The sequence below is a fragment of the Wyeomyia smithii genome, chromosome 1 (assembly GCF_029784165.1).
Source record: "Wyeomyia smithii strain HCP4-BCI-WySm-NY-G18 chromosome 1, ASM2978416v1, whole genome shotgun sequence".
Lineage (NCBI taxonomy): Eukaryota > Metazoa > Arthropoda > Insecta > Diptera > Culicidae > Wyeomyia > Wyeomyia smithii.
Window position 1 is genome coordinate 181,946,169 of NC_073694.1, and position 19,288 is coordinate 181,965,456.

A 19,288-nucleotide genomic window follows, 5' to 3' on the forward strand; every position below is an offset into this window, starting at 1 on the left:
GCACTTTTCAGCGATTCTGAGCTCAATTTGGGATCATTTTCTAATTTGGCCTTTTCTGGTCTTAGGAAGCACTTTTCGGCGTTTATGAGCTCAATTTGGGATCATTTTCTATTTTGACCTTTTCTGGCCTTGGGAAGCACTTTTCAGGGATTCTGAGCTCAATTTGGGATCATTTTCTATTTTGACCTTTTCTGGCATTAGGAAGTACTTTTCAGCGATTCTGAGCTCAATTTGGGATCATTTTCTAATTTGGCCTTTTCTGGTCTTAGGAAGCACTTTTCGGCGATTATGAGTTCAATTTGGGGTCCTTTTCTTTTCTGGCCTAAGGAAGCACTTTTCAGCAATCTGAGCTCAATTTGGGATCATTTTCTATTTTGGCCTTTTCTGGCCTTAGGAAGTACTTTTCAGCGATTATGAGCTCAATTTGGGATCATTTTCTATTTTGACCTTTTCTGGTCTTAGGAAGCACTTTTCGGCAATTCTGAGCTCAATTTGGGATCATTTTCTATTTTGACCTTTTCTGGCCTTAGAAAGCATTTCTTAGCGATTATGAGCTCAATTTGGGATCATTTTCTATTTTGACCTTTTCTGGCCTTAGGAAGCACTTTTCAGCGATTCTGAGCTCAATTTGGGATCATTTTCTATTTTGACCATTTCTGGCCTTGGGAAGCACTTTTCAGCGATTCTGAGCTCAATTTGGGATCATTTTCTATTTTGTTTTTTTTTTTTCTGGACTTTGGAAGCGGTTTTCGGCGATTCTGAACTTAATTTGGGATCATTTTCTATTTTGGCCTTTTCTGATCTTAGGAAGCACTTTTCGGCATTATGAGCTCAATTTGGGATCATTTACTATTTTGACCTTTTCTGGCCTTAGGAAGCACTTTTCAGGGATTCTGAGCTTAATCAGAGATCATTTTCTATTTTGACCTTTTCTGGCATTAGGAAGCACTTTTCAGCGATAATGAGCTCAATTTGGGATCATTTTCTATTTTGACCTTTTCTGATCTTAGGAAGCACTTTTCGGCATTATGAGCTCAATTTGGGATCATTTTCTATTTTGACCTTTTCTGGCCTTAGGAAGCACTTTTCAGCGATTATGAGCTCAATTTGGGATCATTTTCTAATTTGGCCTTTTCTGGTCTTAGGAAGCACTTTTCGTCGATTATGAGCTCAATTTGAGATCATTTTCTATTTTGACCTTTTCTGGCTTTAGGAAGCACTTTTCAGGGATTCTGAGCTCAATCTGAGATCATTTTCTATTTTGACCTTTTCTGGCATTAGGAAGCACTTTTCGGCGATTATGAGCTCAATTTGGGATCATTTTCTATTTTGACCTTTTCTGGCCTTAGGAAGCACTTTTCAGGGATTCTGAGCTCAATTTGGGATCATTTTCTATTTTGACATTTTCTGGCATTAGGAAGTACTTTTCAGCGATTCTGAGCTCAATTTGGGATCATTTTCTAAATTGGCCTTTTCTGATCTTAGGAAGCACTTTTCGGCATTATGAGCTCAATTTGGGATCATTTTCTAATTTGGCCTTTTCTGGTCTTAGGAAGCACTTTTCGGCGATTATGAGCTCAATTTGGGATCATTTTCTATTTTGACCTTTTCTGGCCTTAGGAAGCACTTTTCAGGGATTCTGTGCTCAATTTGGGATCATTTTCTATTTTGACATTTTCTGGCATTAGGAAGTACTTTTCAGCGATTCTGAGCTCAATTTGGGACCATTTTCTAATTTGGCCTTTTCTGGTCTTAGGAAGCACTTTTCGGCGATTATGAGCTCAATTTGGGATCATTTTCTATTTTGACCTTTTCTGGCCTTAGAAAGCACTTTTCAGGGATTCTGAGCTCAATTTGGGATCATTTTCTATTTTGACCTTTTCTGGCATTAGGAAGTACTTTTCAGCGATTCTGAGCTCAATTTGGGATCGTTTTCTAATTTGGCCTTTTCTGGTCTTAGGAAGCACTTTTCGGCGATTATGAACTCAATTTGGGATCATTTTCTATTTTGACCTTTTCTGGTCTTAGGAAGCACTTTTCGGCAATTCTGAGCTCAATTTGGGATCATTTTCTATTTTGACCTTTTCTGGCCTTAGAAAGCATTTCTTAGCGATTATGAGCTCAATTTGGGATCATTTTCTATTTTGACCTTTTCTGGCCTTAGGAAGCACTTTTCAGCGATTCTGAGCTCAATTTGGGATCATTTTCTATTTTGACCATTTCTGGCCTTGGGAAGCACTTTTCAGCGATTCTGAGCTCAATTTGGGATCATTTTCTATTTTGTTTTTTTTTTTTCTGGACTTTGGAAGCGGTTTTCGGCGATTCTGAACTTAATTTGGGATCATTTTCTATTTTGGCCTTTTCTGATCTTAGGAAGCACTTTTCGGCATTATGAGCTCAATTTGGGATCATTTACTATTTTGACCTTTTCTGGCCTTAGGAAGCACTTTTCAGGGATTCTGAGCTTAATCAGAGATCATTTTCTATTTTGACCTTTTCTGGCATTAGGAAGCACTTTTCAGCGATAATGAGCTCAATTTGGGATCATTTTCTATTTTGACCTTTTCTGATCTTAGGAAGCACTTTTCGGCATTATGAGCTCAATTTGGGATCATTTTCTATTTTGACCTTTTCTGGCCTTAGGAAGCACTTTTCAGCGATTATGAGCTCAATTTGGGATCATTTTCTAATTTGGCCTTTTCTGGTCTTAGGAAGCACTTTTCGTCGATTATGAGCTCAATTTGAGATCATTTTCTATTTTGACCTTTTCTGGCTTTAGGAAGCACTTTTCAGGGATTCTGAGCTCAATCTGAGATCATTTTCTATTTTGACCTTTTCTGGCATTAGGAAGCACTTTTCAGCGATTCTGAGCTCAATTAGGGATCATTTTCTAATTTGGCCTTTTCTGGTCTTAGGAAGCACTTTTCGGCGATTATGAGCTCAATTTGGGATCATTTTCTATTTTGACCTTTTCTGGCCTTAGGAAGCACTTTTCAGGGATTCTGAGCTCAATTTGGGATCATTTTCTATTTTGACACTTTCTGGCATTAGGAAGTACTTTTCAGCGATTCTGAGCTCAATTTGGGATCATTTTCTAAATTGGCCTTTTCTGATCTTAGGAAGCACTTTTCGGCATTATGAGCTCAATTTGGGATCATTTTCTAATTTGGCCTTTTCTGGTCTTAGGAAGCACTTTTCGGCGATTATGAGCTCAATTTGGGATCATTTTCTATTTTGACCTTTTCTGGCCTTAGGAAGCACTTTTCAGGGATTCTGTGCTCAATTTGGGATCATTTTCTATTTTGACATTTTCTGGCATTAGGAAGTACTTTTCAGCGATTCTGAGCTCAATTTGGGACCATTTTCTAATTTGGCCTTTTCTGGTCTTAGGAAGCACTTTTCGGCGATTATGAGCTCAATTTGGGATCATTTTCTATTTTGACCTTTTCTGGCCTTAGAAAGCACTTTTCAGGGATTCTGAGCTCAATTTGGGATCATTTTCTATTTTGACCTTTTCTGGCATTAGGAAGTACTTTTCAGCGATTCTGAGCTCAATTTGGGATCGTTTTCTAATTTGGCCTTTTCTGGTCTTAGGAAGCACTTTTCGGCGATTATGAACTCAATTTGGGATCATTTTCTATTTTGACCTTTTCTGGCCTTAGGAAGCACTTTTCAGCGATTATGAGCTCAATTTGGGATCATTTTCTATTTTTGTCCTTTCTGGTCTTTGGAAGCGGTTTTCGGCGATTCTAAACTTAATTTGGGATCATTTTCTATTTTGGCCTTTTCTGGTCTTAGGAAGCACTTTTCGGCATTATGAGCTCAATTTGGGATCATTTACTATTTTGAACTTTTCTGGCCTTAGGAAGCACTTTTCAGCGCTTCTGAGCTCAATTTGGGATCATTTTCTATTTTGGCCTTTTCTGGTCTTAGGAAGCACTTTTCGGCAATAAAGTGCTCAATTTGGGATCATTTTCTATTTTGACCTTTTCTGGCCTTAGGAAGCACTTTTCAGCGATTATGAGCTCAATTTGGGATCATTTTCTATTTTGACCTTTTCTGGCCTTAGGAAGCACTTTTCAGCGCTTCTGAGCTCAATTTGGGATCATTTTCTATTTTGGCCTTTTCTGGTCTTAGGAAGCACTTTTCGGCGATTATGAGCTCAATTTGGGATCATTTTCTATTTTGGCCTTTTCTGATCTTAGGAAGCACTTTTCGGCCTTTTGAGCTCAATTTGGGATCATTTTCTATTTTGACCTTTTCTGGCCTTAGGAAGCACTTTTCAGCGATTCTGAGCTCAATTTGGGATCATTTTCTATTTTGACCTTTTCTGGCCTTAGGAAGCACTTTTCAGCGATTCTGAGCTCAATTTGGGATCATTTTCTATTTTGACCTTTTCTGGCATTAGGAAGTACTTTTCAGCTATTCTGAGCTCAATTTGGGATCATTTTCTATTTTGGTCCTTTCTGGTCTTTAGAAGCGGTTTTCGGCGATTCTGAAATTAATTTGGGATCATTTTCTATTTGGCATTTTCTGGTCTTAGGAAGCAATTTGGGATCATTTTCTATTTTGGTCCTTTCTGGTCTTTGGAAGCGGTTTTCGGCGATTATGAGCTCAATTTGGGATCATTTTCTATTTTGGCCTTTTCTGGCCTTAGGAAGCACTTTTCGGCATTATGAGCTCAATTTGGGATCATTTTCTATTTTGACCTTCTGGCCTTAGGAAGCACTTTTTAGCGATTCTGAGCTCAATTTGGGATCATTTTCCAATTTGACCTTTTCTGGTCTTAGGAAGCACTTTTCAGCGATTCTGAGCTCAATTTGGGATCATTTTCTATTTTGGTCCTTTCTGGTCTTTGGAAGCGGTTTTCGGCGATTCTGAGCTCAATTTGGGATCATTTTCTACTTTGGCCTTTTCTGATCTTAAGAAGCACTTTTCGGCATTATGAGCTCAATTTGGGATCATTTTCTAATTTGGCCTTTTCTGGTCTTAGGAAGCACTTTTCGGCGTTTATGAGCTCAATTTGGGATCATTTTCTATTTTGACCTTTTCTGGCCTTAGGAAGCACTTTTCAGGGATTCTGAGCTCAATTTGGGATCATTTTCTATTTTGACCTTTTCTGGCATTAGGAAGTACTTTTCAGCGATTCTGAGCTCAATTTGGGATCATTTTCTAATTTGGCCTTTTCTGGTCTTAGAAAGCACTTTTCGGCAATAATGAGCTCAATTTGGGATCATTTTCTATATTGACCTTTTCTGGCCTTAGAAAGCACTTTTCGGCGATTATGAGCTCAATTCGGGATCATTTTCTTTTCTGGCCTAAGGAAGCACTTTTCAGCAATCTGAGCTCAATTTGGGATCATTTTCTATTTTGGCCTTTTCTGGCATTAGGAAGCACTTTTCAGCGATTATGAGCTCAATTTGGGATCATTTTCTATTTTGACCTTTTCTGGTCTTAGGAAGCACTTTTCAGCGATTATGAGCTCAATTTGGGATCATTTTGTATATAAGTCTTTTCTGACTTTGGTAGGGGTTTTCGGCGATTCTGAGCTCAATTTGACATCATTTTCTATTTGGACCTTTTCTGGCCTTAAAAAGCACTTTTCAGCGATTCTGAGCTCAATTTGGGATCATTTTCTACGTGGGCTTTTTCTGGCCTTAGGAAACACTTTGCAGCGATTCTGAGCTCAATTTGGGATCATTTTCTATTTTGACCTTTTCTGGCCTTAGGAAGCACTTTTCAGCGATTATGAGCTCAATTTGGGATCATTTTCTATTTTGGCCTTTTCTGATCTTAGGAAGCACTTTTCGGTATTATGAGCTCAATTTGGGATCATTTTCTATTTTGACCTTTTCTGGCCTTAGGAAGCACTTTTCAGCGATTATGAACTCAATTTGGGATCATTTTCTAATTTGACCTTTTCTGGCCTTAGGAAGCACTTTTCAGCGATTCTGAGCTCAATTTGGGATCATTTTCTATTTTGGTCCTTTCTGGTCTTAGGAAGCACTTTTCGGCGATTATGAGCTCAATTTGGGATCATTTTCTATTTCTACCTTTTCTGGCCTTAGGAAGCACTTTTCAGGGATTCTGAGCTCAATTTGAGATCATTTTCTATTCTGACCTTTTCTGGCATTCGGAAGCACTTTTCAGCGATTCTGAGCTTAGAAGGGGTTCTCAGCTATTCTGTGCTTAATTTGAAATCATTTTCTATTTGGGTCATTTCTGACCTTAGGGAGCACTTTTCAGCGATTCTGAGAAGCACTTTAAGCGATTCTGAGCTCATTTTGGGATCACTTTCTTTTGGGATCACTTTCTTTTCCTGTCTGTAGAAAGGATTTTTAGCGGTTCTGAGCTCAATTTGGGATTATTTCCTATTTTGGTCTTTTCTGGTCTTTAGAAGAACTTTTCGGCGATTCTGAGCCTAATTTGGGATCATTTTCTATTTAGGCTTATTTAGCCACTAGAAGGGGTTTACAGCGATTCTGAGCTTAATTAGAGGTCATTCTCTATTTTGACCTTTTCTGGTCATTGGAAGCACTTTTCGGCGATTCTGAGCTCATTGTCAGACCTGTACAGTCCACGGTACAACACAGTTCAATTTTTATGAATATCACCTTTTCATCACTCTGAATAAAACTGTTTCTGCAGAATTTTTCTACAAAACTACTTACAAAACAAATCACAAATTGCCTTCCTTTCTATTCACGACATTCGTTTTCAATTATACCATATTTTTCGATTGATTATCCCGACACACTTAGCATTTACCAATCAAGGAAAAATCGTTTTCGGAGTTTTCAGTACAATCTAAGTACTGAGACTGCCTTTCAATACGTAAAGCGTATCTATTCTAAATTGAGCGATAAAAATCAAAGTGCAAAGTACATAGACTCAACATTGGAAAGTTATTAGTAGTCAAATGACAACGAATGTTTATCTTTCTTCATTGGTTCAAAGTTTAGTTATTAATATAAATTATACTCACTTGACATGAAAGTCCAATTTTCTCCTAATAAAATATTTTTTTCAATTATGTTCCGTTACTTTTTGAGTCAAATAAGAACTTCAAATGATTTCAGCATAGAATTAAATTACATTCAAAGTTAACAAATGTAACTTTCAAATAACAAATTACGTTAATAATTTCATTGTGTTTTTTTCTTCATCGACCCACTGTGTTTTCACCAGAGCAAAGAGAGAAAGAAGAGAGTCCGTCAAAAAAAAACACCAAAATGAACCCCTTTATTGATATCAATGACAAGGATGAACCTTCTCTTCTATCATGCAGAATACGTACACAGTCTCGTATGCCGAACAAAAAGCAATACCACAAACTTTATGTGCGTGACTTCCTCACATTGCTCTGTTGACCAGTGGTATTACTAAACGCCCAATACTTTCCGTCGGTAATTTAAGTACCCCGCAAATCCAGACACAGTGCTAAGCAAAAAACTTTCCACAGAACATGTCTAAAGTAATCGTCCGACTAACCACTTCGCTGCTCCTGCCGTGTTCAATGTGTTAAACTGAAATTATTATTGTAACGTTGCTCCCGGGCCAGCAGCCAGTTCGAAATCGCTTGTAATCGTGCAAGCTCTTATCAGTTTACAGTGTCAGTTCGCAAAAGCTGACGGTGCTCCTGGGGCGCAGACAGTCGTGAAAAAGAATCTCCCACAGGTGGTAGTTTAAATTAACCCGGCAGAGGCCTTAGAATTACATAACTTAATCTATTGCAGTGTTTGTACTGAAATTCGTGTGTGAGTGGCACTCGTTCCGGTGTCTGGTTTTGGAGCAACATTCTCGTTACAAAAAAACGCCATTCGGAAAGCAAAGGTCAAAATCACTACCGTCGTTGTTTACTTGACCTTGGGTTAAAAAACCCATACAGTTGATTAATTCAACAGTAGCATTTTTCGACGGTATAGTTACTGATCAACATGTCATCATTACCTGTCGTCAACCTGGACGCACCCCGATACGACCAGAGTACCTACTTAAATCGAGCTAAGCATTTTCTAATTGTAACCAATCCACTCAATGTGTTCGCCACCGAAGAACAGCTGAACCGAGCGGCTAGGATTGTCAAAGACTACCGGTAAGTCTGGGTACCCTCAACTGAATATAATATGAGATTCACGAACAATCTTCAAGTGTCATGATTTGATAAGCAATTGTTTTATAATCAGCGAATATTTATGTAACTTCATTTCCATACTAGGGCTGGTAAACCGGTGTCGGATGCAACAACGGTAGATGAATTATGGGCTGCAAAGTACCTGTACGACAGTGCATTCCATCCTGATACGGGTGAAAAAATGCTTCTAGTAGGCCGCATGTCCGCCCAGGTTCCAATGAACATGACCATTACCGGGTGTATGATGACCTTCTACAAATCAACACCGGCCGTTATCTTTTGGCAGTGGTTCAATCAATCGTTTAATGCCGTTGTCAACTACACGAACCGTTCCGGCAAAACTCCAATCAGCCAGGAACAGCTGCTGACATCGTACTGTATGGCCACCGGTGGAGCGCTTGTGACCGCACTTTCATTGAACCGACTTGTTCGGGTGAGCAGCAGATGGTAGCAAGCATTCGCATAACTCTTTTCTATGCACTCTCTTTTTGCCCTTCCAGAATGCACCGCCACTGGTGGGTCGACTTGTGCCGTTGGCAGCTGTTGCTGCCGCGAATTGTATCAACATTCCCCTGATGCGCATGCAGTAAGTATCAAAGTTAAATCATATGGCCTAAGTCGTTTTTTTTAGCGTAGTTAATGGTGCGAATCTCGAAGCGTGACGAACAATTATCACGCTGGTCCATGTGACCTTCCGATTTGTTTTTCATTTTCTTTGCTTCAGTTTTTTGCCACAACGCAAGTTTTTAAATTTAGATACGACGATGCTGCTCTTATTTTGACTTTTTCTTCGCCAACTTCATTCATAAGCTTCTAAGTAACTTTCCGTTAAAGTATTTGCGCTGTGAAAATGCAGCTCAAACTCGGGAGTACAATAATAAAACCTTCACGGCAGTAGAACAACAAACTCTGTAGTCTTATCAACATTCTCGAGCGAGGCCGTTACATGTACGCTACAAAGTTCAAGAGCAAAGTTTACGTTTTTGTTTCCATGTGTAGCCAGACCAGACGTAAAATAGTCACATTTCTTATTTTATTCTTTTTTTCGCAGAGAATTGAAGAATGGTGTGACATTGATTGACGCCGATGGTAAGGAACTCGGTGAATCAGTTCGCGCTGCGAAGGAAGGCATCGCCGCTGTTACCTTTAGTCGTATACTAATGGCTATGCCAGGAATGGGTATGTTATGTGTTACCACGGGAGTGCAAATAAATCTTTTTTAATTTTTCAGTTTTCACACCGGTCTTGATGAACTCTCTGGAAAAGCGTGGATTCCTAAAACGCTTCCCCTGGACCAATGCTCCAATACAAACCCTGTTTTGTGGATTTCTTCTAACCTTTGCCACCCCGTTATGTTGCGCGCTATTCAGCCAGAAAGCTTCGATCAGCGTCGATCGGCTGGAGGGTGAGGTACGCGAAAAAATTCGGAAGGAACGTCCTGAATTGGATGTAGTCTACTACAACAAAGGACTATAAATACAAAGGCAGCTGGAAGAATTCGTTCATGCAGGGACAATAAGGCAGTTATATGTTTCAATATTTACAATAGGAAAAAATGAGCCTGTGTGTTAGACAACCTAGATAAATAGGATACAACCTGAATGTCATCAAGTGTATTGCCTGGTGCACCATGACATGTGCCATGTTTTCCGAAGTTATCCCCGGTCCTCAAATTGTTCAATGCCAAAATTTCGATACCCAGTCCAGTGAGGCTTATAATCGCGAATGATAAATGTTGAAGGATTAAAGAGCTGCAACAAATCGATACTGGTCCGAAAACTCAAATATAGATAGCATTTAAATGTGAAATGTGGTAAAAATGCAAATAAACAAGAATAATGTGTAGCATTATCGCTCTTGTCTGATTTTTGGCTGAATTTTATATAAAACAACCTTGCTGACAAACAACAGTTATCATTTATGAGAATGTTTGGCGAATGGTGAAATTTACTGTTTCATACCCAGCGTTCCAGGCGCTCGTCGACCTCCTTCCAAGTCCATAATTCATGTCCGTAGAGCGCTACCCAGAGGATCAGAGTCCCATAGAATGCGTACGGATTTGTGGACTAGCTGGCTACGCAACCCGTAATAAGCCATATACGGTGCCGCAATCCGTCTCTTCACATCGCGGCTCACCTCGTTGCCACATGTCATGAGAATACCAAGATAAACAAATTCGCCGACCACTTCGTAAGTGTATCCCCATTCATCTCCACCACAGCACCAACACCCGCAGAACTACCACGCTCTCTGCCAGCTACCATCTACTTCGTTTTGACCGTGTTTATGGTGAGTCTAATTCTCGCAGCTTCCCTTTTGAGAGCCGTGAAAGCCTCCTCAACAGCTCTACGGTTAACACCAATTATATCAATGTCGTCCGCGAAGCCTAGAAGCATGTGCGACTTCGTGATAATGTTGTCGCTCCTCTGCACACCTACTCTTCGTATTACACCTTCTAAGGCTATGTTAAAGAGCAAGTTCGAGAGCCCGTCACCTTGCTTCAGATCATCCAATGTCACAAACGCATCCGAAATTTTCCCCGCTGTTCTGACGCTTGATGTGAAACCGTCAAGAGTCGCACGACTAAGCTCAATTAGTTTCGTTGAAAAACTAATATCAAGCATAATCTGCCACAAATCGTTGCGTTTCACTGAGAAGTACGCCACCTTGAAGTCCATAAACAGCTGGTTTGTCTACAAGTTTTGTTTTCGAAACTTATCAAGGATTTGTCTCAAGGTGAACATGTAGATCATAAACGTGCTAATGTTCACCATCAAAGGCTTCCTGCAACGGCCTCTGTCTATGAAACAGGATGCAAGAGAGTGTTGTATGCGGAAAGGGGAAGAGTTATGCCTCGATAGTTGATACAGTCGAGTCTGTGTCTCTTCTCATAGTTAAGGTATAAGTCCACCTCGTCCTCGTCCAAGGTTGGCGGATCCACAGCTTGTCCATCCTCCCTGATTTCTAAACTTTTCCCCTCGACGACTGTTTTACCTTTCTTATCGTTTAACAATACTCCGAAGTGATAGTTCCAACACCTGGCCACCTGCGACTTATCGGTAAGCAGGTTCTGCTCCCTGCTATTACCTATGGCAGGAACTAGAACGGTCTGGTTCCTGATTCCGTTTATCGCTGTATTGAAGCTTCTAGTGTCGTGCCTAGTGAGGCAGCTCTCCGCTTCCGTAAAGACGCGATCGCAATGTTCACTTTTCTTGTGGCGGTGAACCCTCTTCTCGGTATCTCTCCCGCATCTGCTCCTAACGTGTTAACGTGAACCTAGTTGTTTTCCTTCGTCACTTCTAGACAATCAGCATCAATCCACCCTTACCTTACCTTACCAAACAGTCCCAAGCCGTGGTGTGGCTTTTGCTGTACGTAAGAGTCGTCTCCATTCCACTCGGTCCATGGCTGCAGTTCGCCAGCTCTGCAGTCTGCGTAGGATCCGCAGGTCGTCTTCCAAATGATCGATCCACCTTGCCCGCTGTGCACCTCTCCGTCTCGTCCCTGACGGATTGGTTTCAAGAACCATCTTTACTGGGCTGTCGTCCGACATCCTTACGACACGCCCAGCCCACCGCAACCTGCCAATCCTAGCGGTGTGGATGATAGGTACCGACGAAGGTACGCAACACCTTCCGCTCGAAGACCGCAAGGACGCGTTGGTCTTCCACAAGCCTCTTCCTTGTAGAGGACTACCGGTCTGATCAGCGTCTTGTAGATGGCTAACTTGGTGCGGCGACGAATTCTACTCGATCGGAGCGTCCTTCGGAGGCCAAAGTATGCACAATCAATCCACCCACTGTGCATAACTCCTAGTGCCATGCCTATTACCTCTTGCACTGTTTCACTGACCGCGTTGTGGATATGCTTCCATTGTTCCTTCAGGTATCCTTCAGCTGGTTTTTTCGATCCGTTCATCAACTTTCCGAGTGTACTCTACAGCAACTCCTTCGGCCGATAGCTTCTGGATGTTGATATGTATCTTCTTGGTTTTAGTTTTCCGCAGAATGTTTCTCAATATAGTGCGGTTAGACGTAGTCCTACGTCAAAATAAGAAAGAAATGTTACCCAAAAAAAACGGGCATAGACCATTTCACGAGACGTTTCTGAACTTAATTCATGAATGAAATTTTGACAGAAAGCTTGGAACCGCTGACATAATGCACGCAAAAGCAACATCAACACCAGCAGGATCCGTGACACCTGTCAGTTCGTAAAATGGTCTATAGTGTTTAAGTAGAAGATTAGGAGAAATAAATGAATGTAAGAGCCCGTTCTCGAGCGCAACTATTATTAAACAGCAAGTAGGCCCACGAAAAAAAGGAATTTGAACAAAAAAATAATAACCGCTTGCTTTAGTAGGGATAGAAATTAAGAAGTGATACCATTCAGAAATTAATAATCGAGACGGAGCGAGTTATCCAGGAAGCAGCCAAGAGGGTTCCCTAGAAAATGCTCATTCACAAAGAGCGAGGAGTCGGGTGTCGACGGCTGAACGCTTCAAACAGCATGACGAGAAGGATGACCAATACCGAGATGGATGACGCATATCGAGAAAGCGAATTGTGACGAGAAGGAAGTCAACCACGACATGGCCAGCATCAACACAGTCCACGGTCTGGCCAGAAATAAACCGAATTATGAGGCAAAGTCTATTAAGTGAAGAGCAAGCACATACCCATCAAAACTTATGCCGCAATCACAAAAAATCCAACGAGCAAAACATCGCTACACAGTTTTGCATCGTTTTAACGATAATGTTTTTCCTTTCGCGCTGCTAATCGGGATGCGCGCATGATTGGAAGCTACGAGCAAGTTATTTGCAACCCCGTATAGTTGGCCAAGTCAAGCCAGCTGACTATCACCGTATAACGAAACCAGTGGCAATCAAGAAACGACTTCTGCCACTTGGTTTAGAAGAATGATTTTTCTGCGGGCTTGTAAAGAAACGATTATATAGCCAATACACTTTGAAGAGCCAGCCAGCCAATGGAGCCCACAACGGACGAAGATGAAAAGTTTATACATAAGGACCTTCGGACGTGAAGGGATCGAAGCAAGCTGTGATCAAAAACGGACGTGAAAATGTTTCTCGTCGGAATTTTTCATCGTTTTTTTCAAGTTTTTATAAGTTATATATTTTCTATCTGGAAAAGGGATGTGTCTACATTTATTGAATGAAGGCCGCTGTTGTTTCGGTGTGAATTCCGAGTGTTTGATTCGAATCGCGATGAAGTGTTCCGAGGGTTGTTGTGTACGGTTGAGGATAGTGCAATAATGTCGACGTATTTTATTTAGCCTTCCCGTCGCGTAATCGTTATATTTTAAGTGCAAAGGGTGGAGTTAAAGGTAATACGAAATGTGGCGGTTCCGTATTATCGGTGAGAGTGACGTCAATGTTGAAATCCGTTAAAGATTCGTGCAATTTTGTGGCTAATTTGTGAGAGCTGCATTTCTTTTTCGGTGGCGGAGCACGTTTCCTGCTAGCCCTTGCCTTGCCATAAGTGTGTGTGAGTAAGTGCAAGGTGAACAAGGGAAAGCGCGAGAAGTGCAAGTGCAGGACGACCGTTGCTCTTGCGTGCGGCACGTTCTCGCACTAGTATGATGATTCACAGAGGACGCGGGAATTAAAGGATAAGTATTAGTGTTGGTAACGTTTTGCCTGTGTTTTTTTTTTTTTGATTTGCATGGCAAAAGGGAACCACTGTTTTTTTTCTGCTTTTCACGACGCTGTTAGCTTCGTATCCTCTCCGGTATGGCATCGGCCTTGCAGTGCGTGTTGAGACTTGAGGGGTGCAGACTGTAGGATTGTCGTGAGTTTGTGATTTCTTTTGTTTTTGTGCAGTTTATATGAGGATGATATATATATATATATGTGTAAGGTATAGTTTTTTTTTCGCGTTCATCGAGCTGTCTCGTTATTTGTGTGCGCAGTGGACTGACGTCGCTAGGGATACTGTACATACCCTGCTTGCGTTGTCAGCCGTTTCTGAATCAATTGGTTTATTTATTTATTCATTTTTATTTTGGAAGATACATATCTGGTTGCATTGCTCTCAGTATATGGAGATTTGTTAAAGCGTGATTCATGGAGTCGCTTTGTTTGCCAAAGTCTATACTCAATAGACAGAATTGCTCCAATAGGAGGGATGTTTTAAACCTTTGAACACGCTGGTTTTTACATGACGGAATGAGTAGCAGTACAACATAATTTAGAAATTTATCTTTCGCGCTTCGACTGGACGGTTACGAATATTTTGAGCAGTTTTATGCCCTTGTTTTATGATTTTTCTAGCTTTTGAGTAAATACTGAAACACATAGACAACTTTTAATTTAACTAAGTAGAAATCTTGTCGGTGAGCATGGCAAATAAATTTTGACCGCAATTGTTTTGGCATTTTGTTAAATCTAATTAGTACTCGGTCTTCTTAGATATGCATATTTGCATTTTTAAAAATTTTCTAGCTATGAATGCCAGTTTTTTCATATTCAGTAGGTATCTTCGCTTTATTATTCAAGAAGTAAGTGGTAATCAACGCTAAATACCGTGTCTCCGCGCGTATGCGTCGGTAAGAGAAAATAGAGCGGTCGCGCATAACTTTCCGAAGTAAACGTGTTTTCGGCCCAGGTGAGCTTTGCTCAACTATGGATTTTCGGTGTGTTGTGACTTCCGAGGTGTACCAAACCATTTATTCGCAGACTGTCCACCCGTAGGTTCTTTTCCAGCACGCAGTGATTCGGAATAAGTTCCGTTCGTTCGATAAATATCGTAAATAATTAATCGCGACAAAACATCGTAATGAATCGCCACCAAATATCGCAATTATTTGCAATTAATATCAGGATTATACGCGACTCATCTGTCGAACGGCGATGGCCAAGCAAATAGGCCGTTTTTGAAGTTCTCTTGCTGACCGCTTGCAGTATGTGTTGAGGGCCTATATATTTACTTTTTTCTTATTTTTGGGTAATGCATATCTGGTTGCTTCGTAACATTGTGTAGTCAGCTGAGATAAATCAATGAGAGATACGTTTCGGTAGTTGCATAATGACTTCATAAACAGATTTTCGAATATTTGAGTGTGTCTTGATTAGGTTGTAGGTCCGGTATCCTCGCGTGCGCTTTTTTTTTGCGCTTTTTTTTGCGGTGTTACATCATCAACCGGAATGAGTTCGGATCGCGTTATGATTTCCGTAAAAGATATAATGAACTCGTACGCGCGATAATAACAAATATCCCGGTATTAGAACTCAGCGTATCGTTTACCAAAACGAAATCTGCTGCAAACCTTACCCTTTTCTCCAACATCCCAGTGATTTTTCGTGGAAGTGCAGAGGTGTTCTCGGCTTCCAATAAAGCGAGTATCACGTCAACATATTCCTATACACACTCCTTCTTTGACCTGCATTCGGATGCGGCCGGCGCTGGTATTGCCTAATATAAAGATTAAGGTCACCAGTTTTTACACATTGAGGATGAATGTTAATCCCAAGCGTCATCCATTGGTTCTCTGTGTAAGTACAGCTGATCTGGCAATAACGGAGTAGCAACCGCGGGCGGTCAATCATGCTCATGCTCATGCTCAAGGACCTTCGGACGTGACGGTGCGTTAACGCGTGCGTTTGGCAACAATAAGACGATTCCACCACCAGGAACAATAAGACGATTCTACAACCAGCTGATGAGAACCTTGTAGGTCAGACACGCCCCTCCCGTTTAATATCTCCCGCAACCCGGCTCGATGCATTGATTCGAGCGACGAGATCCTGCAAGCAACTTCACGAACACTACGTGCGACGATATGATGGAAAACCAGGAAAGATGGCAAAACCATTCCTTTTTAAAATTTTGTATTATATATAAGCCAGCAGCTGACCGGCGTAAGTCATCTCTTCTAGGTGACTCACGGCTCGTGAGTGGGAGGAGATGAACAGGTCTTCCAAGAATTAGGAGAACATTTTTTATTCTTGTAAAACTTTTGCATTTCATCCCCATAGACATGAATATTCTTGTATATGCATTTTCCTTGAATTAGGAATAAATCCGTTCCATATTCCGTTCTTACAGACAGGTTCTGAAATAGTAGCCGCGCATGTATGATTAATAAGCATTTTTAATGCACTTAGCAATTTTCACTTAATTCATGAGAACACTACTTTGTTATTCTTCTATAGCATTCGAACTTGAAATTCGACGCTCTGTTTCCACTGGGAATGAAACGATGACGGCCACATGGCCAAAACCTTAAAAAAAAATAGATACCGAACGTATGTGACAATCGATTAAGTAAATAACGAGCGTGTGTCCGCGAGTTAATTGAGCGAGACAGAAAAATACAAGTAAGAAGCTAAGTAATTAAAAGTGTTAGGATTGACAAGGATAGGACGAAGAATCGGACAAGAGAATTATTTCTCTCCGACTCTTTTGATGGGCAGAATTAAGTTGAGTTATTTTAATAAATTTAATCTTGTTTCATCAAGCCATGCGGAACGGTCGAATGACCATGCGTACAGGACTCTGCTGTTTTATTCCAATTTATCTCAAGTCCTGGCGGAGTCTACACGGGTATTCTCCGCAGTAGTCAAATACCCCGTTCACACTACACCGCATATCACCTGATATCAGACGATTCATGCTATCGAGGCCATATCACCATCCATATTACAGGGCCAGTAGCAAGTCACTTTTTAGTGACTTTGTCACTATTTTGAGCCTAGTCACTAAAAAGTCACTATTTACGCTAAAAAGTCACTAAAGTCACTATTTCACGACAAAATGGTCACTAAAGTCACTTTTTTAGCTTTAAATGTATAAATTAACTATTGTTGTAATGCAACATACTTAGAAAGCTTGCTTCTCATTTACAGAATATTTGGACAGTTCGGTTTGTTATTTTTGTTAAATTTTTCCATCATAGAAGTTTCATGCCAGGCAATGTTTTCAAATTTCTCATCCAAGTGAACAGTGCAGAATAGTTACGAACGAATTATCTAAAGCCTGTAGTACACTCTTTGACCGAGCGTCAAATGTTTGTCACTTTTTGACAGATAAAAATTTGGTCAAAGATAATTATTTGTCACTCTCCAATTTTAACATGGGACAAACACGGGCAAACAACAACCATGATGTCAAATAAATTTGACCATTATGTCAGAAGGTCAAATATTTGACCATTAGACAAAGAGTGTACTACAGGCTTAAGAGCTGCAAAGGAATATAATGGTTTATTCTACAAGCTACTCGCGTCTTAAACCAGTGTTGTGCGTGAAATTACGTTTGTAGTTTGATTTACTTGTCTCAAATCAACTGTTCCTCCTGGTTGAAGTGGATTCAAAAATTTCGAGCTTATATTGTGCATAGTCGTGTTTAGGTCTCAATTCGTAGGGTTTTGCTTTCATTCATCCGAACCTACCGGTGTTTACCAGATACCATTTCGAAATTCCATAATGATAACCCGTTCTACGCATATTTGTCCCATGCTCCAGATCAAACAACCGAGTGTTTAGTGGAACGAATTTGATTAGAAAATGTCAAGTGGGTTAAATATGCGTGGAAAATCATTGGGACAAACAGGCTTAGTATTGTTTTTGCAGATTTTCGGAACGAACAATGCTATTTTTAATATATTTTGAAAAACCCCTCCCTTAGATAGCTTAACCAACTTCAAACGCTTTTCGAAGCTGTCACAGGCGGCACGGATTCCCAGATTTTCTGGATAACCGCTTTACAAGTTGGAGATTTTGTAAAAAAAAGTTTATTGAGTTGAGATCAGGTGAACTTAACGGCAATTTATTTCTATTCAAAAAGTCCCTCGAATTGTCCCTATACCAACCTTGAGTCAAGTTCACAGTATGCGCTGATGCACCGTCTTGCTAGAACATATAGTAATTAGGTCTGAAGAGTTTTCGAAGCCACGGGGTAACGTTTTTTTTTTTCAGCATTAAATTCGGCGTCTTTGTAAATGAAAATCAGAGGAAGTTTACTCGCTTGCAAATTGCTCCCGAGACCATCACTAAAGCTGTACTCTGCAATCGAGAAACACGAGGTGATATCCGATATCATCTGGTATCATCTGGCGATATCAGGTGATATGCGGCGTAGTCTGAACAATGCAAAACGGTTTACGCTTTCCTCAGCCAACATTATTGTGCATGCAAAGAAAAATCGGAAGCGACGAGTCGCTCGTCTAACAAAGATTTTCCAGTGAATTTCGTAGTATTTTAATATAATGTAGTCTTTGATTCAACATTAAATGTCCCGAAATATGCGACTGTAATTTTTTCTAATAGTTTTGATTGTTTCCTAGTCGCAAAACTATGTCAATTTAATCAAAGAACATTATAACTGCATTGTATTGTGCGAGAAGTAATCATACAAAATGACATCGCTATAAATCTTCGCGTCGCTGGACTCACCAGCAAATAGGACACCTGAAAAAATGTCCAACAGCAAGAGATGGCGCTTTTTCAGTGGTAGTAAAATCAAAATTTCTCCGAGTATTTTGCTCATTGACCGAGAATACAGCTATCAAATGTCTTCTATACATTTTATTCTAACTTTCTGGTACTTACTTTCACTAAACGCAATCTGTTTTTATCAAAACACATGTTTTTACTATATAACTCCATTGCGTCTTATTACCATTCGTCCATGAGCCCGTGGGATTGATTTTGACGACGGCTCAATATTAGGACGAGAGCCGTGTGGTTGAAAGCGGGTGCGCACAATACTCATTATTGCCTTGTTCAGACTACGCCGGATATCACCTGATATCGCCAGATGATATCGGATATCACCTCGACCGTTCACATTAGAGTGAGCTGATATGATTTGACATTTGCTTTGATAATTGAACAGAGAAGAATACAAAAACAGGTCAAAGCTAAAACAAGACAACAAGAGCAATGGAACTAGGATAGAGATGTCAGCGAGTTGGCTCGCACCAACGCGAACTCTCATATGCAATTGTCAACATGTGCGGGATGAAAATAGTAAAAATATTTCCTTCCTTTTTTCTCGCATGCAACGCGAAGTTCGAAATTTGTAGGGTTGCGTCAAATGTCTGTTGGCCATGTTGCCAACTGCTTGAATTGTGGTTATTATTGGTTTTCGAACATGATATCCGCGATAGCATGTAGCCGAGGTGATATCC

General features: G+C 40.4%; 1 protein-coding gene across 1 annotated transcript; it reads left to right on the top strand.

The window, feature by feature from the left end:
• Positions 1-7,284: 7,284 nt before the first annotated feature.
• Positions 7,285-9,985, top strand: LOC129718028 (sideroflexin-1-3). The gene is made up of 6 exons (XM_055668407.1): positions 7,285-7,677; positions 7,737-8,095; positions 8,219-8,567; positions 8,635-8,720; positions 9,186-9,313; positions 9,366-9,985. The coding sequence occupies exons 2-6, from the start codon at positions 7,938-7,940 to the stop codon at positions 9,608-9,610; spliced, it is 966 nt and encodes a 321-aa protein (XP_055524382.1). The 5' UTR covers positions 7,285-7,677; positions 7,737-7,937; the 3' UTR covers positions 9,611-9,985.
• Positions 9,986-19,288: the final 9,303 nt, after the last annotated feature.